This window comes from Alternaria viburni (genome assembly GCF_023758015.1).
Source record: "Alternaria viburni strain BMP 2772 chromosome Unknown scaffold_11, whole genome shotgun sequence".
NCBI lineage: Eukaryota > Fungi > Ascomycota > Dothideomycetes > Pleosporales > Pleosporaceae > Alternaria > Alternaria viburni.
This window is the reverse complement of record NW_026055780.1, coordinates 841,874-867,786: the sequence shown is the minus strand read 5'-3', so window position 1 is coordinate 867,786 and position 25,913 is coordinate 841,874. Positions and strand designations below refer to the sequence as shown.

Sequence of the window (25,913 nt, the reverse complement as noted above, 5' to 3'; positions counted from 1 at the left end):
CGCCGCCGTCTGGAATACCCCGCAAGCCTGCTAAATCCTCCGTCTCCTACTACAGGCCGGAATGGACGCGGTAGTAGTAGCCCATCACTCAAACTTCTCAGTCATCGGAACGTCGCCGTTAGTGATTTCCTTCAAAAACGCTGCATCCGGCCTGTACAACATGACGTGAAAGTGCTCGACTGCATGCACGCTCTTCAGGCTCTTCCAGTTCTTGAACCACACCAGCTCTTTGACTTTTGTCGCAAACGTCTTCTGCACATACTCATCAATCTGTTTATGTGACTCTGCCGTCGAGAGACCAGTTTCTGGGTCATCGTCGAGTTCAAACTTGGTCCACACGACAAGATGGACAATGTCGGCATCAATTCCATACGGCCAGTCGTTGTACAGGATCTTGATATCCTCTGCGCGGGTAAATATAGATGTCAAGCCGGGTAAGGTGAATCGAACGCACCATCAAATTGGAACGGCTTGCCACTCGGCTCCATGCTTCCCCACTTCAGCCGCTCATTCACAATGAAGTTCATGATACTGCCATAGTCCCTCTCCAGCCGATGCGTAAACTGCCGGTACCGTCTCAATTCACTTGGCAAGCGATGAAACTTGTCCACCCGGTTGCTATCTACCCACAGCCATCAGCGTTTCGCCTATCGCGTGTCACGTCTTCATCAATCTCACCCACAATAGCCCGCACCTCGTCCCACCTCAATACCCTGTACTCCTCGTCAGGCGTCCCGATGATACCCTTGTCTTTGTCACTAATATCCCTCAGGAAGTCGGGACACTCGCTCGGCCATTGGTCTCGAGGCACGTTGACGAGCCAGAACGGCAGCTCCTCGTGTGGCATCCTTGTGCAGCAGCTAATTCCGGAAAATAGGAAAGTAAACAATTGCGTACTGTAGTCGTACAAGATTGGGATGACAAGGTTTGGGATTGCGCAGCAGGGATGATGAGCTGCCAGTCTAGGGAACCCTAGCGGTGAGCCCTAGGCATGTTGAACGACAGAAACAGCGGGTGGGACCGCGCTGAGGCTGCAAGGCCGTTGTCGCCATGACAAGCCATGTCAAGCCATGTTTTGCGTAGAACGCCTTGTTTCAAGCATTCATCAAGCTTCCATCTAGCATCCGTCTATGGAAAGTCGGGCGAGTTCAAGCAACCTCAACGATGATTCCTTGACGACTTTAGTAAGGAGAAGTGCGACGAAGCTGAAGTTGAACACACCGCCAGAATACCTAGGTATGTACAGCGTAGAACACATCTGCATCTCAGCCTCAGCCGCTGCACGCAATCAAACAGCCTCATGGCCTTGCCAATCAAACCAGCATCCCTCGTCTCAAATCCCAACTCCCCAATTTCCCGCGCCTTACCGCCATCGGCGCCATGTGTCCAGCGTGATGGCCTACAGGGATGCCACCCGCGCTGCGCGTCCTGATTGGCCATGTCCATCCCGCAAGCCCGAACCTCGAAACCAACGAAAACCACACGACAATATCGCAGTCCTGCTTTGACACCTGGACATGAGAGTCTAGGCAAGCAGTGTTACATCACATGGGTGCAAGGCCCCATGGTCTGTTGTTTTAGGGGCCTGTATAGACAGGCAGGTGTTAAGTATGGCGGTTTCCTCATTTTGGCCTTAACGACTACTTTCCTTTCACGTCACGACTGCGCCTTGAAGTGCTGCACCTTCGAAGAACTGCAAACGATCGCCTTGATCTACTTCTGATCTCCAACCACCGTCGCTCCCTTCCGTTCGTTTGCTACGTCACCCAAACCATCGTCGATCAGCTACCCGAGTTAAGGTTTACGTTGTGTCATTCACTACACACGCGGCGGGTTCCTGGCTCTGCTGGACCCTTTCCAATCTGAATACCCACCACAATCTCGCGTGTTGCTGTGCGACATCGTGCATCTGTCGTTCGGCGTCGTAACGCTCGTGCTAGTGGCAGTTCGACAGAAGTTAATAGTCAACTATCGCCTTTTACATCGACATCGATTGTTTTCATCAACCTCTACCATCGGCGCTATCACTCTTACTACGAATACATATACCTCGACGACGAAGTCACTACTACCACAACAACTACTTCCATCGCCATCTCACACGTGCATGCTCAGCATACCACAATAACTCGCCAGCTCCTACGTACCGTCGCTATCTAGTCCACCCACACACATACCAAAATGGTCCGCGACCCCCAATTCTGGAAACGCTTCAGCGTAGCCGTCCACCAAGACGACCTAGAAAAAACCACGCAAACCCAGGGCCTCAAGCAATCGTACGTCAGCAGTTCCCTATCCCCTCCCCTCGGATCCCCCACTTCCCAAACACACCTACCCATTACATCCCCACCCATGGTCCAACTGCAATCCGCACGGTCATCCTACGCCGCATCAAATCCGTTATCACCACTATCAGCGGAGATCTTTTCGGGCGGAATACATACGCAAACGACGGAGAAGGAGACGGATAAAGACAAAAAGAAAGAGAGACCCCGCTCCAAACTACAAAAGACGCCGTCCACAAAACCCCTACTCCGCCCCTCCATCTCCATCCAAGAGCTCCCCTCCACCACCAGCCAAAACGCCTACCAACCGCCCTTCTCCCCTCTCCCCTCATCCCCCACACACCCACACCCATCTTCCTCCTCGCGCCCCCACTCCTTTTTCCGCACCCCCAATCTCTCCACCCTCTCACTGAGCCACCTCTCCGGACGCCCTTCATCGCGCTTCCACTTTACCACGACCATCACGGCTGACGCGTCACATAGAGATAGTTGGTTGGCCGGTCAGCAGAGAAAGGCCAAGCAAAGGACGTGGATTTGCTGGTGTTTCTGGATATGTTTCTTGCTGCTTGTTGCGGGTGTGGTTGTTACGATTATTATTTTGAAACAGCATAAGATTATTTGAGAATGAAGGGGGATGGGAGGAATGAAGGAATGTGTATATATGAGTGTGTTTTGGAATAGACGGGGTGTATGGGGCGTTTAATGTCTTTTTTCTGGGGGTTGGATTGGGCTGGTGTTTTTGAGCACTTGGATGCTCGTTGCTGCTATCCGCGGCCTTCTTTCTTTTCGATGTTTATATTTCAGATGATACCAGGCCTTACATGGCCACCAATGCGATATCTGCTTCTTTTCTTCGAGACCATTTCACAATATTGCGCGTACGTGACTTGACTTACAAGAAACACCTGAACACAAAACGACTGAAGTGCGCTGCTTTGAGGGTCAGTTCCATTGAGATTACGCACGACTCACGAAGTTTATCCAGGCATACGAATAGATTGATGTGAACCGACAGAGTGCTTTTGTGTATCTAGTCCAGCCCATTATCCGCTCTCAGCACGTTTTCCCAGCCTAATATACAAATGTCAATCTGCAACGCCATGCCCGCAACGGATATCTCAGTCCCAAAAGCGCGAGCATGCACAACGCCGAAACTCCTTTCACACTCATTCCTCCTCAGCCCTGCCCCATCCTTATCCTCCCGGCCACCAAATCTTTCTAAAACCGGCTCTTAGTCGCAGGCGGTGTAGGACTCCTGCTCATACTCCTGGCATCCCGACCTCTCTCCTTCAACCACTTGCGCGTGCACATATCCAACTCGCGGTCCAACTCGGCACTCGGTTCCTTGCGATGGATGAAGTTGCAGAAGCCGCCGCGGACACAGCCCTCGCCGCTGTTGAGACGACAGCAGGCCTCGCGGAAATCGGTGACGGGCGATAGTTCGCAGTAGATGGGGCGGCCGGCGTACCAGCGCGAGTTGAGCGCGTCGCAGGCTTTTTGCGCGTCTTCTTCGTACTTGAAGCGCACGTAGACGTTGCCGATGAGGTCTGTAGTTTGCGTTAGCAAGCTTCTTCTAATCAAAGTGAGTAAAGGTATGAGTATGGGGGAACGCACGATCATTGTTATTATCACAAACAACCAGCTCCTCCACGAGCCCATACTGGCACAGCTCGCACCAGATATCCTCGTAAAACGCATCAAAGTGCATCTGCATCTGCTGCGGGTTCATCTTGTTCTTGGGGTCGTACGCGGGGTTCTGGTAGAGGTTCGGCAGCAGAATCGTCTGCGAGTACGACGGCTTGACGTGTTTGCGCGAGCAGCGGTCGCCGTGGCGGCACGCGCCGATCTTGTAGTAGAAGGAGCAGTTGACTTTGTCTTGCTCCGTTCCGAAGATGGAGGCGAGGTAGTTGGCCATGGTGAATGTCGTGCGAGGTGTTGGGTGAGGTGTATGAAGGGTTGCGACGGCGTTTGCGAGGTCGACGGCGATGGCGTGGTGTGTGAGGTTGTCGCGCGCGCGGTGTTGGGAAAATGTCGCGATGCGCGGAGCTCGAAGCTAGGCTGAATGTCGCGGACGCTAGTGGCTGACAAAGCTGAAGAGCGCCAAGGAATGCTCGAGAAACGCCACCTTCACTCTTTCTTTGGCATGCTTACGATTCGACATCAATGATAGATTTACAGCATTACTACAGATCTATTGTGGTCCAATTCGAGACCCTCGTTGGTTGTGGCCCGCTAATGGCGCAGTTGTGGCCTTTGTAGACCCAGCGCGCCTGCTATTCTGAGTACGATCGCGAACCATTTGACCAATTTAACCGAACGAGGAAGGGACGACTATGGCGACCTTCTATGAAAAAAGCAACCACCATGAGTATCTTAATTCTCGAGCCGACGCGTTCCACCTCATTCTCCCGTTCGCCTTCCTCTCAACCCATTTTCCTCAAGATCTCGGTCGAAAGCTCAGCCTGCTCCTTGTGTAACACCGAAGGCGCTTCATGTATTGACCAGAGCCTTTTTGTTTGGATCGTTTCTTTTAACCGTCACTTGCAGCTGCCCATACTGGAGTCTTCGCTTTCGTCTTCGCATCTAACGAAGGTATGCGATTCGACGCGACGTCAGCGGAGATACCTAGGTATGCCAAAAAGCGATGGAGAGCTTCCGCGAGGCTGAGAAGTGAATCGTCCGGGGGAAGTGCCATCATGACTCAAGGTATCTCAGTCGTTCCAGGGCGTTTCGTAGAGTTGTCGAGATACCGCCCACCAGGCAATCTCTTCGCTATTCACCCAGAGGTCAGACCAGTCGGCAGGAGGGATGTACAACGCGGATACGTCACTCGTACTCTCGAGGTCGCTTCTATCAGCTCTCCCATGTAGATCACGCCGCTTCCACCAATCCAGACCTCTTTTGACACCATTAACAGCCGATTCGAACAGCATCCTGTTTAATAGTCGGACCGGACGCTGGAGTGCAATATCAAGCAAGATGAACCAGTCCGACCGCGGTGTAAAGAACACTCCAAAACTTCTGTTTGCTATTGAGAAAGTATCGCCATTAGGACCGGGATTCGCGAAGCGCTTGACAGGGTAAAGAAGGAAGACCAAGTCCATCCACGTAAAAGCAATGATGTCGAACAAGTCAAGCAGACTTCGACAGAGAGCTTCTATAGATGTCCTCCCATCCCTCGGTGGCGTTATTCGGTAACTGCAACAGTCTCGTGATACGAGGAAAGTAAGGTCGAAATTGGCTCGGGGGATAGATTGGAGAAGTGTGATGAGATTGACTGGCCACTCTTGGAGGCGCGAATGCCAGTATGCGCGCATGTACTCACATTCTGACAGTACCCAGAAGGCCATTGCGAAGTGGAGCGTGCATTCTTGAACAACTGCGCTGAGGTCTTTGGGGAAGGTGGGAGGGACGCCGAGGTATGTTTGTGTCCAGATTGCGATCTGACCAACGTTGACAAGCGTCATTGAAAGTAGTATTTTGTATGATGTGGGAGGACTCGGGTCTACGTATCTTGGAAGATGATCGTTGGGATCGATAGAGTAGTCGTTCTCAGCATAGAACCTTAGGGCGAAGAATAGGGGAAACGCCATCCAGAGTAAGTGTACGGGAATCGCGAACCAGGGAAATCCTGCGGCGATGGTTTCCTCACGTAGAGGTCGCATCTGAAAGTAGAATACCGAATGTAGGGATAAAAAGCAGTAGACCGCAAAGCGAGTCTTTGTCGGTATCTCGTAACGCGGAATCACGTCAAGCGTATGACGAGTGGTTACAAAGTGCGGCATTGTAACGCTCGCAACTGGCGATGATGCAGGGAAGGACAGAATGCGCTTGTGCTGTAGAGGTGCGGTGACTGAAACCGAGTTCGGGAGATATACATCGTTGATCAAAAGCGAGAGTATTGTGAGGTCGTGCAAGGTCTCTCAGGGTCTGAAGCATACATTGGTAATGTGCGCGCGAATCGCGATGCGGTACCATGGGTTGCCGACGACACTGCATTGGCGTGCCACACACATCGCTCACCCCATTCAAGGAAAACCAAACACCCTGGAGTCTACATCGGTATCAAAAGTCAAATTTTGTAAATCTTTGATGGGATGTGAACTTCTGGGTTACTATTGCGTTTCTTGCTGTACTTGGGTATTGTGTCTTTTTCGGCATGCGGCACTCCTTCAATGTTCAGTCATGATCGAAACCGCGTCCTCGTACTCCTCTGATCCGGAACTCTCTGCGTCTTCTACCTCCACCTCCTCCTTCGTCTCAACATCATTATACGGACAAATCCCTCGTCTCTCACGCCACGCCCGCTCTACATCTTCCAGTCTCTCCGCACATTCGTCGCACGGCTTTAAGTGTAGCTCGACGCCTACGATTACTGGGCGATGATGGCGAGCTGATCCTGGGCAAGTAATGGTGTAAGTGTGTCTGTGGCAGTGGCAGGAGAAAGAGTGGATGGTCGCAGCGCAAATACAGTTTTCTGGTTTGATGTTGAGGGTTGGCATGGCTTATGTCGGGGAGGTGGCGGTGCCTATTACCAGCGGTTGGGGGTAGTGAGGTAGGGGGGTAAGTGGAAAGGAGTTGCGCACAGTGTAGTTGTCAAGTTATGCAAGAGCTCATGTGAACGACGGGAAGGAATCACATGTCAAAGGATTGATGGTGCGAGAAGAGACTTGAATGCATGCAGAGCATTATCGTGATGCTGTGAAATGTCTTAGACGGTCACTGCGTACTTCGCCGCACCCCTCCCTCCCGTGCGAACAGTCCCCTTAATCCATCGCATTGTACATCTTAGTCCTTATCCTCTTGCTCGCAATGCATGTCTCGACGACACTGAACATGTTAGCGGTCCGCACTATGTTCAACAGCCTCCATCACAGCTCACTGTCCTTCCTCCTCACGCTGCTGTTCACCTTGCTGCTGATACCGGGTCAATTGGCGGAAATAGTGCTGCGCGAGCTGGTAGCGGTGTGTCTGCGGATTACAGCCTTGCGGAAATCCTTGAGTCTGTATTTGCTGCGTAGCCTTTCGGAATGCCAGCTGTTGGAACTGCTGCGCGTTCTCAGCAATCTGTGCCACTGCCCTCCCCGATAGATCTCTCACATTTTTCGTCTCCGTCCTCGCCAATTCCAGATCTTGCCTCGACTTCACAAGTTCCTGCTTCTGCGCTGCGATAGTGTCCTGGGCGGTACGAAGCTGGCGCTTGACTTCGTCGAGTTCGTTTTCCGCTGCCCGCTGGGCTGCATGGGCTTCCTTACTACACGAAGTCAGTATATGTCTCAACTGCACTACAGACAGTCAGAACTTACAGCATCGCGCCGAGCCACTCTAGCGGTGATGAGGGGGAGTTTGATGTCATTGTTGTGGATTTGGATGATGTAGTGGTGTGATGGTTTGTCCGATATATGGTAATGTTGGGAGAGGTAGGTAGTGAGAACGTTGAGGTTGCAAAGAATAGTATTCAGAGTGCATCTGTAACCCCATAGATTGCCAAACAACGCTAGCTTGATTAAGAATGCTCCTCTTTCCTCACTCACTACCCCCGTGACTTTACTGTCTGCCCTCATCTCTCCGTATCTCAACTTCTTTCGCACTTGCTTCCTGATGCTCTCTCAATAGACACGCATTGCAAGCTTTCTCGTATCGCACTTCGATGATGTTTGACTGCGCGCGGCTGCAGAGACCAAAGCGGTTTGGTGACGACGTCAAGCTTGCTGGGCACCAAAAGGTTCCTTTGCGGGATGTATGAGAACACGTGTAAATGACGAGTGTGTATTGGCACATGTTCAAGTAGTTAAAGCAGGTAGCTCGGGCGAGATCTAATCGTAGTTTCGGCGCGTGGTATGTTTCCAAGCGTGGCAGTAGTATATTGTTATTCTTGACAGCAGCTTATTACCGCTAAGTCATCTTCTCGGAGTGCTTATATGAGGTTGTCGTTGTGATGGACGAGCTTTTCACGTCTGGTGTGCCCATCACTCAACCAGCCATTCTATGCTATTGCATATTGACGGCTAAGGCAGCAGATGATTGTTTGCGTGAGCACATTTGATCAAGCTGTAGACGGTCTCAACACCAACGGTGTGAAGATGCTACCCACATCAATTTGCCACCGTACCCAGAAAGCGACGACACCAACAGGCACCACCTGGCATACCTTCCATGGACAACCTCGAAACCCAAATGTCGCGACGTGTTTGCAATAACATTTCAAGATGTAAGGACATTGTGAGAGATGAAATGGCACCTTCCAGAAGACACATTTCGGCCTTTAGGTTTGGGTAGCCACCGCACGAGGTCACCTGCTAAGGACATCCGACGTGGTTAGCCTCGGGTTTGGTTCCTGTAATCTGCGAGCCGTTTTGACAGGCGGGGATGCTGGCCAGACCCCCGTTGATGCCGTTTGCTATGCCTCAGGGCTGTTCCGCGCCCCGCCGTTTTCCCTTATCGATGAAACACGAGGGAGCGATAGGAGCGTGCCTGTATGGATGAGAGGTACCGCAATAAACATCTCATCTCGCGGCCTGTGCTCGGCATCGGAAAAGAAAAAAGGCGCATGAAGCTGGCCAGGTGTCTGGAATCTCGCTTGTCAAATATAGAGACTGGATGGGCGTCAATCTGGTCGTGGGAAAAGGCTAGCTGGCGGGCATCGTGAAATGGAGAGATGCGCGCCAATCAGGCGATATCTCTATTTCCTAGGTTGAAGCCTAGCGTGGCGGCCGATGACCAATCAACGCCCGCGTGCGCTCTGACCTGAAACAACGTGGAGCCTCCACCAAACTACCTTCACCCCACCACCCGTCGCTTGCGGGTTCACCTTCCTTCTCGAAGCGCTGCACCGGCACACATTCACCTGTCGTGGGGTCGCTCCAGGCTCGCTCTGGCACTTCGATGATTTTGTCATCCACTTTGCGTGCACTTTGCGCGATTTCTTACGTCACGCTTGTGGGTTCACGATGGGCGATGCAGAAAGCTTCACAATATCGCAATCACTGGCTCTCATTATCTATCGTTATTTCATCTCCACTTTCATCGCATCGATCTAGATGATGCCTAGCTTCCGTCGTTGTGTTGTAGATCAACGGCACACGGTCCTCTGACACTCAACGGCCCCTCTGATGTCTGAGGATGGCTAGCGTAGCCCTGCCATGCACATGTATTGCCAACTACCGACTAACAGACGCCGATCTTCGCGCCGGAGAGTACGGGAGGCTGCAGAAAGAGCGCGCTACGCCGCGACCACGCTGCGGGACGGGAAAGCCATGGCTGGCGGCTACAGCATCGGCCAGCGTTGAAACGCACATCCTACACCCATACAGCCAGGCTCGAAAGCTTGCGTGCGGCGTCGCGTGGAGTGGCGCTGTGTTTCGACACCTCGTGTGTCTCCTTCTCTATTGGCTCCTGTCGCTTCTTCCCTTCTAGGCCGGAGATTTTACAACGCTCAACAGCGTCTGTCTCACCACCTTCACCCGCCTGAATAAAGGGCCATGGCCGCGTGATATTGCAGTTTGTGTTCACATCCGGCTTGTGCGTCTTCACTTCTTCTCTTGCATTTCTTATTTTCTTGTAGCCTAGAGCGCGCAGTGCGTCGTTCACAAGGTCCGGTACTATTGTCATTGAACAATAGCATCGTTACGTGCGAGGTGAAGACGGATTGAGTCACACGACTATTGACGGAGCGACCACTCACAGTGCCCGCCAAGCCGATACTTCACTTTTCGTCACGATATAATTTCCTGTACACCAATTCCCAGCTGTCCCGCTTTCGACAACAACACTCACGTCAGGATATACGTATCGCCAGTATTGATAAGACATCCGGCAACGACCATCCCACACCTACTCTTGCAGGGCAAGATTTCACTTTCTACATTACGACACACATCAAGATGCCTAGCATACGGAGAACTCTCACCGCTGCGCTCGTCGCCTTCCCTGTCGCTATGGGCCACAGCTGGATCGAGCAAATGCGCAACATCAACGACAAGGGTGAATACGTCGGCCAATACGGATACCCCCGAGGATACGTCGCAAAGACCGACAATGGCTACAACGGAGATTCCATGAACTTTCTAGTTCCTCCTCTGACAGAGGGCGCTTACATCAGTAAGAAAACGGCGCTATGTCACCCTTCGCAAAGAAAGCCAGTACAGTCTCAGGAGAAGTACCCTCGTCTTCAAGCGCCACCCGGTGGCTTTGTCGCGCTGCGGTACATGGAAAATGGTCACGTCACAGAGCCTGCTAATCACATGCCTGGCAAGCCACCTGTCGAGGCGGGTGGCACTATATGGGTGTATGGGACCACTGAACCGAAGGAGGACGAGAAGATTTCCACAGTCATGGAGTGGACCAAAGACGGGAGTGGCGGAGACAAGCGTGGCAAGCTGCTTGCCGTGAATAACTACAACGACGGTCGATGCTACGAGATCAACAACACGCCCACATACAAGGAGCGTTCAAAGGAGTTTCCGGCCTATGCTTTCGGTCAGGCTGTCGAAGGCCAACCTGGCAACTACGCACAGTTCTGTGAAACAAATGTCCAGATCCCGGAGAGCGCTGAGCTAGGCAAGCCATACACCCTGTACTGGACATGGCAGTGGAACACTAGGCCTGGTGGCGTGAAGGAGGGCGGTGACGACGGTCTTCCAAAGGGCAAGAACGAGTGGTACACTACTTGCATGGACGTCGACGTCACATCCCCGGATGTTGCCCTGTCCGCCGATGCTTCGCCCAAGTTCGCTCTTGTCCAGCAAGATGCAGGCACAGCCGCCGTCTCCGACTTCGCCTCACGGACCGCTATTCTCACCGACCTTGCCAAGAACGAGTGGGACTTCCCTATCTTGACCGAGATTTCACTGCCAGGTGGAGGTTCCGGTTCTGGCTCCGGCTCTGGTGGCGAAGCTCCTTTCCCCACCAACAGCACTCCGCCCGCGGGTCCTACAGCTCCAGTCACCACCAGCGCTGTTCCCGTTCCAAGCGCTGCACCTCCAGCTCCTAGCAGCTCTCTTCAAATCTCTGCCGTAGTCCCTTCTGCGACCGCCCAGCTGCCATCTTCCAGCAACTCCGCGGCCTCCAGCGCTACTATGGAGATCCCAACACTCTCAGGCCGCCCCGGTGCCGCACCAACACCACCAGCCGGCGACAACGGCGTTGTCACAGTCACTGACACTGTCATGGTCACAGTCACTGCGCCCGCTCCAACAGCGCCTGTTGCTACTCCGCCCGCTCCCCCAGCAGTCGCTCCTCCAGCTATCACTCCCCGTGCAATGCACAGCATCTACCACAGGAATAGTGCCAAGTTTAGGGGTTTGTAGATGTTGAAGACTCGCCTTTGCTTTGTTTCTGTTACTGCATTTTCTTTTGTTACACACATACTGCGCCCTCCAGTGGCAGGCCACGGGTACTGATGACGGACACACATGATGATGACTGCATGAAAACGATTGCATGATCATGAAGGTTGGGAGGCTCTTTTTCTTTTTGCATCCAGCGATACCCCTTGCATACATATTGGCGTTTTGGGTAGCATTTCATGACCTGTACCCAGGTGGGTTGGTCAGGCGTTCATCAATAAAAGCAATCACAGGTTACTCACTTCCTCCGCGTCTTGTCATATCATAGATCGCGACTGTCTCGCTTCACATTCTCACTGCTACGAGCTTGTGTTACTGCCCCACGTGCAGCCACGTGTTCTGACTTCAACGTCTTAAGTCAGGCGACTTTAACGTGACGTCCACAACCTCGGCCGAAATATTGAGTACTTTTCGTGAACAATTTCTACCCAGACGCCGAGCCTCTCGGATCGCTTCCAGAATAGATGCGCGTATGCTCGGAGCATTATCCGCATCGACCCTTGCGAACAACTACGGTTCTAAAATGACGCAACGCCGTTCATTGTGACAAAGAGCCGAACGCACCTTTCCACTTGGGTCGCGGCCCGTATACGACCGTTACCTTCATCAAGATTCGTTGGCTCGGACAGCAAACTTACTCGTCATCTGTACTACGTCCAAAGCCATCAGGTCTAGACCAGCGGGATCGCAACGCGACGAACTTCCAGACCATCCGCACCCGTCAATCGCGCCCGTCCTCCTCCAGAACCGGGGAGCTGGGTCAATTTGCGTAAGGCTGAGCAAGTTTCTTCGGGTTACTTCACACATGGCTTCATTCCGATTTGTCCCCAACAGTCCGGCAGATTGTCCTCTCACATCGTACGGTTCGGAGCCTCTGCCATGTGGCTTTACAAGAGACGTTTGCGCTAGTTTCCATACCTTACAATAAGGGTGTGTATTCGCTGCGAACAGTATCTTGCAGTTGACAAAGCCACACAGAGCTCAGTACGTATACTCTTCACCGGTGGGAGGCAGCGTGAAGATCACTTGGAACAACTACTCGCTGTTCATACAGTATAGGTAAGACTTTGCGCCAAACTCACTGCCCGAGTTCCCCGCGGTCGACTGTTGGTTCGCATGAGATTCGACATGAGTGTGTTGGACGATCGCAACACTGAAGGATGTGTATAAGAGGGGAGATGAGATAGGACTATCGCTGTCTTCCTGCGAGACACTGAACAGAGTTCCTTGAGATACATTGACCTTCCTGTCTTGAATCATCGTCCCACCCAAATCAATCGAAGCCACTTCGACTCCCCCAACCACCGCCATGTGCCGAGACATCTACCGCCACTACGAACGCTGTGCTCACCACGAATACATCCAAGCCCCACCGTGCCTACACTTCCGCACCGGTCTGAACCAGATCAACGACCCACGCTACTTCAATCAACCCGGCATCCCTTATCGCCAATCTCGAAGGTGTCGCGAGCAGAACCAGATTGACTTCCGTCGCAACGCTTATTGCACGCCATGTATGATGACGAGGCAGGGTTGGAACTTTCGGGGGTATAACAGTGGGTTTGGGGGATGGCCGAGGTATAGACCGCAGGGGTTTTGAGGGATAGTGACACCTCTTACAAGTAAAAAGCTGAACAGACCTGCGGACTACATCAAGACAAGAACATGCGAAGTGGGTAACCCAACGTCAACGTAGGCTCCAGGGTGTTCATTTTCCCTAGGTTGACGTGACAGTGAGGTCACAGAGGAGGAAAGGTGGGAAGAATGTTGGTGTGAGAGGGTATTTAGTACTTGGAAAGATGCTCGAAGACTAGACATTTACCTCAATGTAGATGGAGTGACAAACTAGCTCGGCATCAGTGCACGCGTTTCGGATAGTGATAATCGAACTGCTTTCTCTCTTTTTAGATACACTCTGTCGCTGTATACACATCTTACTTTTCGATCGCGACTGCTCAGGCCCAGACTGTACGGCCTTGATCTTGCAGTGCACCACAAAGTGCATATCCCCATGGCTATGCCTTCCTCTTCCCTTCCTTCCTTCCATCCACCCAACATCTATCTCACCTTCTTAGTTACCTCTTCAACCGGCATAGTCCCCTTATCTGACTGCAGCATTGCCAGCGTAAACAGTCCAGTCAACGTCAACCACACATTCCCCCACACTCCAATGCTCATACTCGTATTGTAATGACTCGGCATCTTGTAATGCTGGTACGCGCCAATGCCCGTCGTGATGTGATGGAACACCGTCGCAGCCACTACCGCCTTCGCATACGGGATCGTGGTGAGCTTCGTAGCGGGCGCGGAGTTGAACGGTATGGCGTTGGTGAAGGAGATGAGGATCAGCGCGAGGGTGACGAGACACCAGCCGTCGTTGCGGACGTTGTAGGCTTCGAGGTCGTTGGGCGCCAGGTTTAGTTGCGATGGGGGCCGGAACCCTGTTGGTGTTAGTTTGTGGAATAGATAGTGAGCATCAGGGGATTGAGGCTTTGATGAGCGGGGTAGGAAGGTTGGAGAGTCAAGGTAACGTACAGCCGATTACCATGATGGGGTCGTACACGCGACACAAGCCACGCAGGCCGTACCAGAATGCTGTGCCATAGGCATACGCATGAAATACCTATGCCCACCAGTCAGCTCTCACCCATTCAATCGATCCAATGCCCCAAGAACAACTAACAGTTGAGTTAATAGAAGGCATGATGTCGCTACGAGTCAATTGCACAACAACAAAGCAACAATTGCGCAATAAGTTGAGAGGTCAGTAGACACGCGCGACCGCACCTTAAATGATGTTTGTTGACGTTCCTGGCAAGCTTCCGTACCTGCGACGTCATTATGAGAGCTCCAACAGCTCCATTGGTGTTGAGGGGCTGCAAGCCACGCCGTTAGCCTCCCCGTGGAACCGGAACATCGATCCGCGTAGCGCACCCGCACATGGATCGAAGATGAGATCGGCCGCGATACGATTGCAATGACGCTAAAAGCAGGGGTTAATCCGGCAATTGAATGTTCGTGGAGATGGTTTTGGGATGATGGTCGCGCACAATACGATCGTGAAGGGCAGCCTCGTGTTGGAAAAAGCAAATCTATCGGGGGTATCCACATTCTATCTCTTGCATCACCATGCTATCCTTCCTGCAACACTCCTCGCTGCCTTGACTTTGCCGACTCCAATCGTGCCCTCACCACCCAACCCTTGCATCCTCAAACTCGCATCAACAACCTCAAGCGCATACGCACTCTCAATAGGACCCAAGTCCAGAATGGTACCATTGTGCACCGCATTTGCGGCGGGGTTAACAATCTTCTCCACATCCTCCTTAACCTGCGGCAGCAACACAGCTGTAGCACCCAACCATCGCGCCAACAACCCCTTGAAAGAAACCTGATCGGTGTCGCACGGCTCCTCTGCGTCCTTGGCCTCGCACTTGCTCTCGAAAAGCGCGCCGGTATCCTGTTTAACGAAATTGCGCTTTGCGGAAGCGACAAACCCCTTCGTTCTTTCCGACCATTTCTCGTCTTTGGTGTGCACGGCCATGACAGCAGCGCCGTACATGTAGACGCCCACGTTGTAACTCCACATGTTGTGGTTTAGATCTGAACACCCGTTGTCTTCACTCGTGCCGTCGTAGACATTGAAGTCCTGGTCTACAAGTCCGACCTTTGTACTCCAAGCATATGTTTTCTCTGCCCAGGATAGGATCTCCGCATCTTTTGTGAGGTGCGCGATGCGGGCGGCAAGTTGGAAGAAAAGACCATTGGTAATGGCGTTCTTGTAGTGCCAGCCGTTCTGACCGTCTTCGCCGAAGTCTACTTTCCAGCGCAGGCCGCCGCCGCAAGTATCGTTGCCGTCGATCCAACGCTGCTTTTGCTGGTTGAAGACGTTCGTCGCCAAATCTACCCAAGCTACGGGTCCCTGCTGCGGGAGTTTCATCTCAGCGGCTGTTATAGCAGCGAGACCCCACCACGCTTGATCATCGTTGCCAGTCGCGTCGACGGTCATGAAGTCGTTCGCGGGGGTCGCTTGACTTAGGATGGTGGTCTTGAGAAGATCTTCATACTGGAGGTCGCCAGTAGTGGAGCCGTAGGTTAAGAGAGCTTCGACTGCGGTGCCGGATTGCCACCACCAGTATGGTTGAGGGAGGAGTGCCAGACCGGGGTTTGGGAATGAGACTTTGAGCGAGGCGGCGAGGGTGCTTGATGAAGATAGTAGGGCGGCTGGCGCTGGAGGCGATGGCGGTGGGGCTTGGATGGCGGCGATTTGCACAACGAGTGAAACGGCTTTGCTGAGGGTGCTCGGTATCATTTTAAAGGATTGAATCGGTATAATGGTATCGTAGAATGGAACGTGCTGATCAAAGCAAAAAAGAATGTGATTTGTGTAAAGAACGTACAGGTTCACTGAACCATATAAAAAACAACCAAAGAGTGTCTGCGCAAAAAAAGATGCGACGAACAAAGAATGACGGAAAAGGTGTCGAAGGGAGGGAAGAAGGACCAAGGACGAGGGCTGACGCGTAAAGATAATGAGATACCACTCAACCAACCCACAATACACAACTCAGCCTCAATCCAGCGCATAAAATGCCATTAGTTTCATCCATCTAGCATACTCGGCACCCACGCCGTGCCCCGACCCAAAATTAGCAGGTGTCACACATGCGCCTTGGCCTATCCACCCGCACGTGTAAATGAACAAATGCCATGCATGTGCGTTGTCGATAAGAAGAGTTCTCTGGGCTTTCTGCAGAAATCTCCTGATCGACAACTAGGAAGGGATGGTCTAGAACGGATTCGTTGTTATCTGAAACGCGACGCGACGACGTTGCGCGATGTGATTCGTCGGGTATTGAGAACACTGGAGAGGCCGAGAGGACGCAGAGAATTGGGCGGTAGGGGTCGGAAAGATCGGATCTGCTGCGATAGAGCCTGAATTGGCGTGGTGAATGGGGTCTGCTGTGGGTTGTGATGATGTGCCGAGGTGGTGGGTGTGGATGAGCGTGGCCAGGTGTGATGGGGATTGGTGTTGAAGATCTGGACTGTTGATCTCGATGCATGAATCGCGTAGGATGGTCGGCTCAGATTCAAAGACGGTGGACGGACGCGCCTTAACATTGGAATTCGTGCGATGCCATCGGAGCTGTGTACAGTCAACACGAGCATTCACCTCAGCGCATCCCATCATACACACCCCATCCGCCCTATATCCCACTCCTACAGTCCACTTCCACCCCGCCGTCTACATCTTCGACATAACGACTTTGTTCTTGACGAAACTGCCCCACCCCTCCGCAAACACTCCACCCGCGCCATCCTCCACCCAGCTCACAGCCTCAACATACCTCCCCTTCTCCCTCATGATCTTCGCCCTAACCTTCACCACAGATGGCGTCACCAGATTCTTCTTGTACTTGACCCGCAACTCACTCGTCGCATTCGGAATGCCATAGTTCTTGACTATAAGACAGCCCATGCAATGATCTAGCAGCGACGCCGTAATGCCACCATGAAGACTCGCATAGTTCCCATCGGCATCGTGAGCTAGCGATACCAGCACGATGTTTTCCGTTCCTTCCGGATCGGAGAGATCGTATTGTATGTCCTTCTTCGCTGCTTGTCTAGCCGCCTCTTTCGGGTTGTCGGGCGGCACAATCTCCTCCCATGTTGTGTCCGTGTGTGTGACTACACTGTTGGGATCTATAACCTCCCGTCGCTTTCCATGACCCGGTTTCCACAAGTCGAGAAACGCGCGGATCGCGTCGGATGTGAAGAGGCCGCGCGTGAAGAGCAGGTTCCAGCCGTCGCGGGCCTCAAACAGGCGGCGATCGTGGATGTGCGTTATCGAGGGGTCGGCGAAGAGAGCTTTACACCATTCGTGAGCGGTGAGGTCTTCTAGGTGTTCGGTTCTTCTTCGGGTCGTCATCGTAGGTCGGAGGGGGTGTGAGTATGGTGTTGGCGCCGAGCGAACGGTGGAGGATGATTTATGTAGGGTCTTCGTGGAGGTGGAAACCCATGCGATAAGGCTGCTGGTATGATATAAGGCATAGCTGCGGTCGGACGGTCGGGCGGTCGGATTTCGCTGCGCGTCGCGTTTCTTGCAAAGCAGGGAGCTCAGGTTCCGAGGTTACTGGTGATAAAGTTTAGCGCTGACGTATCTAAGATTGACCGCAAGAAGGTTAGTATCACCGACCTGCATACACACGACATGGACATCAATTTAATCACGCAGACAAGGTAAGGCAAGGATGTTTTTCAACGTATTTGTATTAATCCGTCGCGACGTTGTTCAGTAATCAAGAACTACAGTCTAATCGTCGTGACTTCATGTGCTACTTCAACCTCCAAGCCGTGAACTATCTCCATGTGAACTCCATTCCGAATCTTGTCTTACCGAAAGGCAGGGCAAAATCACTGTGCGCACTTTTCAGTTTGTTTTTCCGCATGGGGTTGCGATGAGGCGTTGCCATCTCGTGCTAATCAAGAGCCCTGATGGAACGAGGCCAACGAGCGCGCGTTCTCCGCGCGGAGTGCCGCCAGAATCTTGTCGGTCTCAGCTTGCGCCGCCTTCAGCTCATCCATTTCACCCCGAAGCTTGGCGTACTCCTCAATGGAAACCTTGTCCTCGGGGTCGTCCAGCAGCTCCTTCTGCTTGTGGTTGGGAGTTGGAGAGCCAGAGCCAGAGCCAGGAGATAGCAGATCATCAGGTGCATCGGAGAGCTCAGAGCTGTCAGAGTCAAGCTCGTCGATGCCCTTGGTGCCGCAGTGGTAGTTGACGAAACCGGTGTCCTTCTTCTTCTTCCTGCCCTTGTCCTCGGAGGAGCCGTCACCGCCGTCTCTAGAGACGTTCTTGCTACTAGCACCCTCGCTGAACACGTCCTTGCTGAAAGCATCCTTGAAGACAACATCATCAGCTTGGGCACCATTCTTTCGAGCAGCTTGCACGGGGACAGCGACGACATGCTTCACGGGAAGTACATTCGAAAACGTAACGCCCATAGCAGCACCAGGGTACTGTTCGTCCGGCTGAGATGCCGAAGTCTCTGACTGAACAACGTAGGTGGGGGATGACGAGTTGTACTGGGTTGTGGTCTTGCGCTTCTTCTTCATCTTTCCGGGAGACATCTCGCCTTCAGAGTCAGTGGCCATGGCTGGGTGGTCACGCTGAATGACATTCATACCCGGTTGACTACGCTTCTGGCGCTTCTGAGCCGACTGTCGCGGTTGTAACATCATCTGGGACCCCGGAGTCACTCCAGGATCATCAGTGTCATCGTTGTCACCGGACGCGATCATCTCAGCCGCAGTACGCCTACCCCGAATCGGACGATTCTGGTGGTGCTGGTCGTTGTCACGGCCGACCTTGATCCACTGGCCGCGGTGCGCGTTCGAGACGCAGTTGACGATGGTGCTACTGTACAGCTTGTGGGGAGCGCCAATAGTAGTCCAGGTCTTCTCGTTCTTCATCAGAGTAACGCCAACCTGCTTGGAGGTCCTCAGCACCGCACAGATCCATTCTATACGCTGTCCGAAGGTCCAGTCCTTGGTCTGGCTGATGTTGTCGATGATGGACTTATCGTAGATGCGGACCTTGAAGCCGTTCAGGTGAATGTCCTTGGCCATGCCGACGATGTCCCAGGAGCACGCTTCAATAGCCCAGTCCTGGTAATAGACACCTTCACCCGGAGTTAGCCGCTTGCGGTAAGCGTTACCCTTGGTGTCCTTGGCGCGCGTCATATCCTTGAAAGCTAGCATCAACATTTTGACGAACTTACGATACTCTGCGTCGGTCTCGGGGATGGAGGAATCGACCTCTGGAGAATACCACTGAGGCTCGTCCATGGGCGCCCTAGCTTCTTCTAGGGTCTTGAAGCGGAAGCCATCGACCTCTGGATAGTCATCGTCCTTGTCCAGAAGCTGGGAAATCTTGGTCTTAAGGCGAGACGGATCCTTGAGACCGCCGGGGACCTTTTCCAGGCGCGTGTCCGCAAGGCGGGGAATGGGAGGACCGAAGGGAACGGGAGCACGAGCACCAACGGGAGTTGAGGGAGATGCAGTCTGGCTCTCAATCACCATTAGGTTCTTGTTGGCTATGCCCTTGGGGGTGTCCTTATCGGGGTCGTGGTTGGTCATATTGGGGTACTTGGGGCGGCGGCTGGGGTTTTGGTTTCAACGGTTACTGCTTGCAACTAAGACACCTGTTAGTGAACCCCAGCATCTATACTCCAGCTCTGGTGGAACTTACTGAAAAAACTGTTATTACTCTACACGGCGTGAGAGGTGAAACGCTTGCGTCCCCCGATCTTTATATGTGCAAGGCTGACTGCGCCGCTAGTGAAAAGATGCGTCCACGGGTATTGAAGTAGGTATGGCGTAATGTTTACCTAGGCGACGACGGAGTGAAGTAGGAAATTGAAGGTCGACTCTGACAAGCGCGGACGATTTGTAAGCCAAGAGGATATCAGGTGCGTTCTGTGAAAGAAGACAAAGGTCTGTTGTTATGATCGGTGCCTGTTGCTGGGGGGCCTGCGTGCGTATCGACAGCACAGGCGTGAGTAACGTGCGTCCAAGGGTCTTGGCATCCTCGCATTCACCTAGGACCTGAGCGTTTGCTACACCCACGACCCATTGCCCCGATCCACAAGACCTCGTAGCACTTGCTGCATGTCGATAGCGTGTGGTGTCGTGATGTCCGTCTTGCCTGGGATACTGCGCGAGGTCGGCGTCGTGCGATATGGCCTTGTCGCGTGCGATGTTGCCTGTGACCTATGTTAACACACTGACTACCTTACATAGAATGACTTCTTGTTGAACTGAAAGACATAAGAGCTAATGGCGTACCATAGGAACCTTATGAAGACCGGCGACAATACGGATGCGCGAGGCCGTCGCAGGCCCGTCAGCATGTGCGATTGCAGCTGGCAGCGACAGAGCGCGCAACCGACTACACACCGTTCGGTTGCAAGCAAAGCAACATCTTGTCAGACCTACGCGCGTTCTGTCCGGCTTTCTCATGGGGCGTTGTATGTCCTGCAAGTCCATATCATAAAGACGCGAACAGATCTTCGTCGACCAAGACTGGCAAGCAGCAATACACTTCATGCGACACAGTATCATGAGATAATGTAGTCCCTTCTCTTTCAGGTATCACCGGGGTCTTTCCAAGCAAGAGCGGTCCAGGCGGGATGCGTCATGTGACCTCCTTACCCTGCGGGAAGGTGGACATTTTTGATCAGGGACGAGACCGGGAAAAGATAAGGTGGAAGAGGGTACTCTCATTACACTTGAGTACAGTATTCTCGCGTTGGAATTCGCTCTTGCTTAGGAGATGTTCCTTCGGTGAGGTGCAGTCGTGGTTGCGCCACTTGAATGGCTAGAAGGCATCGGTAGCCGCACGACCACGACGTGGTATGCCATCGCGGTGTGTGGGGAAGAGTTGGATGCTAGTGGTTGTCAGTGTGAGTGCAAAAGGTTTCGAAGGCCAATGAGTTTGCATACCTAAACTGGCTGGTGCGCGGCAAGGAGGGAATGTTGCCTTGGCATGTTTGTCATGTTTGTCTAGGACGATGGCGGTCATCAGACTCGTCAAAAGGGCAGTGACGGTACCACGCTGTCAGCTGGGCCTGTGTTCCCGATGATCTCAATCGGAGAAGCGTTGGCAAGATCGCGTTCGGTGCAGCATTGTGAGGGTCGCGGTGGTGGTGGTGGGCGTCGGCGTAGCCCGTCGACTTTTATGGCAGCACAGCCATCGAAGCCAGCGTCGGGAAATGGTTGGATCGTTGTCACATGAGGACACAGTTCATTGCCACTCAAGTGGGTGAAAGTACCAATACAGAGAAGGTCCCGGCGGTGGCGAGATTGACGATGCTGTCGACGTTTGGTGGAAGCGGACGAAGTTGGACGTTGCGGAGAAGGAGGGAAGGAACGAGGGGCAGCAGGCTCGCCGTCGCTAGCGCGCATTGATCCCACCTCAAAATCAACGACAAACCTTCATGGACTTCGCCTGGTGCACGGCCGCTTCTTGCTTCTTGCGAGGACTGGTGCTGCACACTTCCGTAAGCTTTCATCGAGTACAGCCATGTCCAGGGGAATGCTCCTCGGACTGTCGCGATGCGCCACTCTCCGCGGCGAACGCGCGGCTGCAGCGACTGCAGGTTGATGGGCTCGCTCCGCGTCGCCATCACATTCAATCGCTCGACTTCTCCTTTTCAGATCTCATAATTGAAGACGCTGCCTTCGGCATGATTTCGAAGAAAGTTCTTGTCGCGAATATCAGCGAGCACGTGCCGTCAAAGACACAATACCGTCCGAGTCATAAGCTACCGAGCGGCTGATGGATGGACTTGCTTTCTTTGTCTTGAGCTCTCTGATCCGACTGAAAGTCCAATAGAGATCGGGTTTCTTGGTTGCTCCATTTGGCATGCCTTGGTTGAGGCAGCACGACACAGCAAACGTCTACCTGGAGGTTAGTTGAGTCGGTATTGTCGTCTCCCGCTTACTATTCCAGGCGAAGCGAGCATGCTCGGTTGAGCGGCGCAGCTGTCAGGGTTGATCTTGGAAGAGTCTTTGCGTTTGCTGGAATAGTTTGTCGAGTGCAACATCTGGGAGTGCTTTGTCGGTTGAGACAAACACCTGGGCGGTAGTAGTCAAGTAGTGACGTGGAATCCTCGAACACTTATGGGTAGGCTGTCTTTCCCGGTCCCGCAAGCAATCTCGCTTTCCTTGCTCTTTCACATCCCCTTGAGGACTGTCTTTCAAACCCCATTCACCAAGTTCGTACCATTTGGAATGGTACGGCGGAAAGGATGCAGCAGGACAAGCCTAGAAAGAGATATATACAGTCGACAGTAGGAGTCTTGCACTTACATTTCGCTATATTAGACAGCTTCGAGGGGCTCTGGCTTACTTATACTTGGTTTAGTTGAGTTTATATACTTGGCTAGCAAGAAACAGCGCGATGCCGCCAAAGTTGATACGTAGTATCGCTACTAGTTTTGCCGCCTGCATGAACACTTCGGTCGCCCTCACGCTTTGGGCTTGGCGCTGCAGTGATTTCCTCCTTAATCGCCCCTCCCCCGCCTTGGAGCGACCGCCGTGTGAACACGTGATTCACCCTTCGACCCACTCTATCCCAGTTGGGAGCCCTCTGCTCCGCGCCACAAACAAACTCCTAGCGCGTGGTACCCCCGTGAGAGTATTTCTGGGGCTCCATTTCGAACTCTCAAGGAAAGATTACCCCCCTCAACCACTTCGATTCACAACTGCAACCCACAAGATTCATTGTATACGACGACGACATCTCTACAATGAATTCCAGCGACCCCTCCGCTATGAACAACGACGGCTCAATCACCGAGGAAATCGACTACCATTTTTTTGCGAATTTCATGCAGGAGAACCCTACTTCATCGAGCTCTTCTATCGCGCCGGTAGCTTCAACACATCCTGGCTCCATCGAACAGGACGGCTTCAGGCAGAACGATCCCAGCGAGTTTTATCACGGCAACAACTGGCCAATCTACCCTTCTGAGAGCTCCGTAGACAACAGCAACTGGTCTAACTTCCAAGACAACATGTACACTTCTAGCGACAGCGTACCAGGACAGTCGGCCGCTGACTGGAACTTGCAAGGAGGTTACAGTCACCTAGAGGCTGGCCAACAGTATCAGCCAGAGAATAACGTAGCCTTCGGTAAGTCGATATGATATACACTCTGTCTCGCGCGCTCACACTGACTTCTTCTAGGCTCGCCCAGCAGCTTGGGAAACGACTTTACGTATCCCCCGACTGCTCCTAACCCAGTGCAAAACACTGGACATCCAGTCTTAGCGCATGATCGTACACCAACGCCCACCTCGATCAGTGGGTCGGCGAATGCGCCATTCGGGAATCAGATCTCAACGCCGACCCCGGCGTCATCGAGCGGCCGTCCGCTTTTCATACGTCGGGACCCAGCGCTGGGCCATAGGCAAGTGCAAGACCTTGGAATCCCTCGGAACTATTCATCATCGCCTGTTCATACATCACATACAAGCCGCTCATCCAGGATGCAAGGACCGCCGCCAGGCTATGCGCAGCCTCTGAGCACTGCATCATCGCCCTCTATCACGCCACCACCTCATCGTGGACCAGACTCTCGTCACGCACTCGCACATCTCGGAGGCCCTGTGCCAGAGCCGGGTCACGCGCCATTCACGCTCTACCCGTCAACAGCAGGCCACCCGTCATCAACGTTTCGTGGACCAATGACTCCACGCGGAGAAGTCGCCCGCCCGACCTCACGGTCGCAATATGCATCATGGTCCCCACAAGCACCAGGACCGCAACGTGCACCAGACTGGCAGTACGGACAGCTGCGACATCCACCAGGCCCACAACGATTACCAGGGCCGCAACATGTACCTGAATCACGCAGTAGATCAGCGCCATCACTCACATCCGCGACTCCTGATACATCGGCGGCGCACCACCCGCCTGTCACCAACCATCGCGCACCCGTCACGCACCCCACAGTAGCGACCGGTGACGCATCTGTTCCCCAGCAGTCCGAGAACAAGGACGCTGGAACTGGCGAGCAAGCTGCTGACGGCGCTGACGGCGCGGGCGCTGCTAAACCTAGTACACCCAAGCATATCCTTGACAAAGAGAAGCAAGCCCGGGCCGCGATCAGGAAGTTGAAGGAAAAATTCAGTATCGATGGGCAGATGGGCGAGTCTATCACCATGGTTCGTACCAACACTGGAGTTGAGTTCAGTGGTACGATGTGGAAGGCGCCTGCCAACGATACGAGCATTCCTACAACAGAAGTGGAGATCAAGGCATGCGTCGATGCTCTTGACACGGCAATGCACAACGTCGTAAACATCCGGGAGAAGGCCGATGTCAAGTCATCGAACAATCGGTGGAACTCTAAGTCCAAGTACTATTTCCCGGAAGAGTACAATGCAGCTGCTGGCCTGCTTGTGGTAAGTTTAAACCGAAGTGTATGCCTCTGCCATCACTAACGTAACATAGAAAGAGCTTATCAAAATCCACACCGACGGTTGGACCAAGCAGATCTTTGACTCGAACGAGCGTGAGCAATGTCAGCTTACCCAGTTCTACACGTTTGAAGATCGATTTGAAGGTCTTCGGGAACTGCTTCACGTAAGTACTTTGTCTTGATAATTACACAGCTTGATGCTAACCGTACACAGTACTCCAAGACGTCTTGTCAAGATATCATGAAGGGTTCCCGCTTCTATACCATCATCGCCAACCCGCGCAACCTGATCCATCGCACGGCGACCAACAAGACTGCCAACGTCAACAAAGGCAATCAGATCAAGGCAGGTAAGAAGGTGATGAAGCAAGAAAGCAGCACAACAACTTCTCCCGGCGGCGATGACAAAAACGACAAGGCAAAACAACAGGACAGCGAGGAGGGCTCCAACAGCGAAGAGTCCACAAAGGTCAAGAAGGCCTCGAGGGGCAAGAAGCGCGCTCGCGAAGAGACCTTCGTTGCGGAGGACCCGGCGGGCCAACCGCCTCGCAAGAAAGCGCCTGTGAAGAAGCGTAGCGGCGCATGATGGTTTGCTCCTTTGTCTTGCATATTACCGGCGCTTTATACCCAGGGTGGCGGAGTTAATTGCTTTCTGTTCTTCTTTTCAAAGCTCGGCGCAGTGTCAGCGATGACGTCGCAGCCCCGCTTACTTGTATTACATCTTCCGTTTCTTTCCTATGAGCTTGTCGTTTCCTTCAAACCAAAAGCGCGTTGCTACACACAGCGCCTTTTCAACTTATGTAGTGGGCCTGTGTCGCAAGCAGTAACCGTGTTACTGTCTTCAACTTCAATGCCAAAAGTCATACCCTTCTCCACCTATCTTACCGCCGATCTTTACAGCTTTGAGAAGACTCACTGTGTTTCATCTGCCCAGGCATTAGCTCCGATGCTTCCGTACTAGATTAATGAGGTGCAGGTAGCCGACGATAGATTAATCAATCTTACAAAAGTTCCCCAGTAACGCCGAGACTGACCGATGAATCTCAACGACAACGCCTTACTGTGGCGCAGTAGTTTTGTATGCCTCGCCCTGTGACTAGGCAGGACAGCGATCAATTGTGGAGTAGTCGTCGCACCCTCGCTGTCACTTTAGCATCACACCAACAAACTCAACCGGGCGTGAGGCAAGATTGGGATCACCATGGTATCGAGAACAGAGATGTGCTGAAGCAAGTTGATTACATGCACTGCATGTGTGCAAAGGTTATATATACAAAGAATCCTCAAAAGTTCCAA

At 52.9% G+C, this 25,913-nt stretch overlaps 10 protein-coding genes across 10 annotated transcripts; 3 read left to right on the top strand and 7 right to left on the bottom strand.

Annotated features, from left to right (window-relative positions):
- Window positions 1–84: 84 nt before the first annotated feature.
- J4E79_005950 (uncharacterized protein) lies at window positions 85–847 on the bottom strand (the record flags this gene model as incomplete). Its single annotated transcript, XM_049354825.1, has 3 exons — window positions 85–404; window positions 455–622; window positions 679–847. The coding sequence occupies 3 exons, from the start codon at window positions 845–847 to the stop codon at window positions 85–87; spliced, it is 657 nt and encodes a 218-aa protein (XP_049210948.1).
- Window positions 848–3,503: 2,656 nt separating this feature from the next.
- Window positions 3,504–4,200, bottom strand: J4E79_005949 (uncharacterized protein; the record flags this gene model as incomplete). The annotated part of the gene is made up of 2 exons (XM_049354824.1): window positions 3,504–3,832; window positions 3,900–4,200. The coding sequence occupies 2 exons, from the start codon at window positions 4,198–4,200 to the stop codon at window positions 3,504–3,506; spliced, it is 630 nt and encodes a 209-aa protein (XP_049210947.1).
- Window positions 4,201–7,163: 2,963 nt separating this feature from the next.
- Window positions 7,164–7,641, bottom strand: J4E79_005948 (uncharacterized protein; the record flags this gene model as incomplete). The annotated part of the gene is made up of 2 exons (XM_049354823.1): window positions 7,164–7,539; window positions 7,592–7,641. 2 exons carry the CDS (start codon window positions 7,639–7,641, stop codon window positions 7,164–7,166), a joined length of 426 nt encoding a protein of 141 aa, XP_049210946.1.
- A 2,527-nt stretch (window positions 7,642–10,168) lies between these two features.
- Window positions 10,169–11,593, top strand: J4E79_005947 (uncharacterized protein; the record flags this gene model as incomplete). The annotated part of the gene is made up of 1 exon (XM_049354822.1): window positions 10,169–11,593. The coding sequence occupies one exon, from the start codon at window positions 10,169–10,171 to the stop codon at window positions 11,591–11,593; it is 1,425 nt and encodes a 474-aa protein (XP_049210945.1).
- A 2,097-nt stretch (window positions 11,594–13,690) lies between these two features.
- J4E79_005946 (uncharacterized protein) lies at window positions 13,691–14,180 on the bottom strand (the record flags this gene model as incomplete). The annotated part of the gene is made up of 2 exons (XM_049354821.1): window positions 13,691–14,073; window positions 14,168–14,180. 2 exons carry the CDS (start codon window positions 14,178–14,180, stop codon window positions 13,691–13,693), a joined length of 396 nt encoding a protein of 131 aa, XP_049210944.1.
- Window positions 14,181–14,756: 576 nt separating this feature from the next.
- J4E79_005945 (uncharacterized protein) lies at window positions 14,757–15,944 on the bottom strand (the record flags this gene model as incomplete). Its single annotated transcript, XM_049354820.1, has 1 exon — window positions 14,757–15,944. One exon carries the CDS (start codon window positions 15,942–15,944, stop codon window positions 14,757–14,759), a length of 1,188 nt encoding a protein of 395 aa, XP_049210943.1.
- A 933-nt stretch (window positions 15,945–16,877) lies between these two features.
- Window positions 16,878–17,561, bottom strand: J4E79_005944 (uncharacterized protein; the record flags this gene model as incomplete). Its single annotated transcript, XM_049354819.1, has 1 exon — window positions 16,878–17,561. The coding sequence occupies one exon, from the start codon at window positions 17,559–17,561 to the stop codon at window positions 16,878–16,880; it is 684 nt and encodes a 227-aa protein (XP_049210942.1).
- Window positions 17,562–18,115: 554 nt separating this feature from the next.
- Window positions 18,116–19,768, bottom strand: J4E79_005943 (uncharacterized protein; the record flags this gene model as incomplete). Its single annotated transcript, XM_049354818.1, has 1 exon — window positions 18,116–19,768. One exon carries the CDS (start codon window positions 19,766–19,768, stop codon window positions 18,116–18,118), a length of 1,653 nt encoding a protein of 550 aa, XP_049210941.1.
- A 3,197-nt stretch (window positions 19,769–22,965) lies between these two features.
- J4E79_005942 (uncharacterized protein) lies at window positions 22,966–23,464 on the top strand (the record flags this gene model as incomplete). The annotated part of the gene is made up of 2 exons (XM_049354817.1): window positions 22,966–23,326; window positions 23,391–23,464. 2 exons carry the CDS (start codon window positions 22,966–22,968, stop codon window positions 23,462–23,464), a joined length of 435 nt encoding a protein of 144 aa, XP_049210940.1.
- Window positions 23,465–23,682: 218 nt separating this feature from the next.
- Window positions 23,683–25,203, top strand: J4E79_005941 (uncharacterized protein; the record flags this gene model as incomplete). Its single annotated transcript, XM_049354816.1, has 3 exons — window positions 23,683–24,600; window positions 24,650–24,781; window positions 24,832–25,203. 3 exons carry the CDS (start codon window positions 23,683–23,685, stop codon window positions 25,201–25,203), a joined length of 1,422 nt encoding a protein of 473 aa, XP_049210939.1.
- Between the last annotated feature and the right edge of the window lie 710 nt (window positions 25,204–25,913).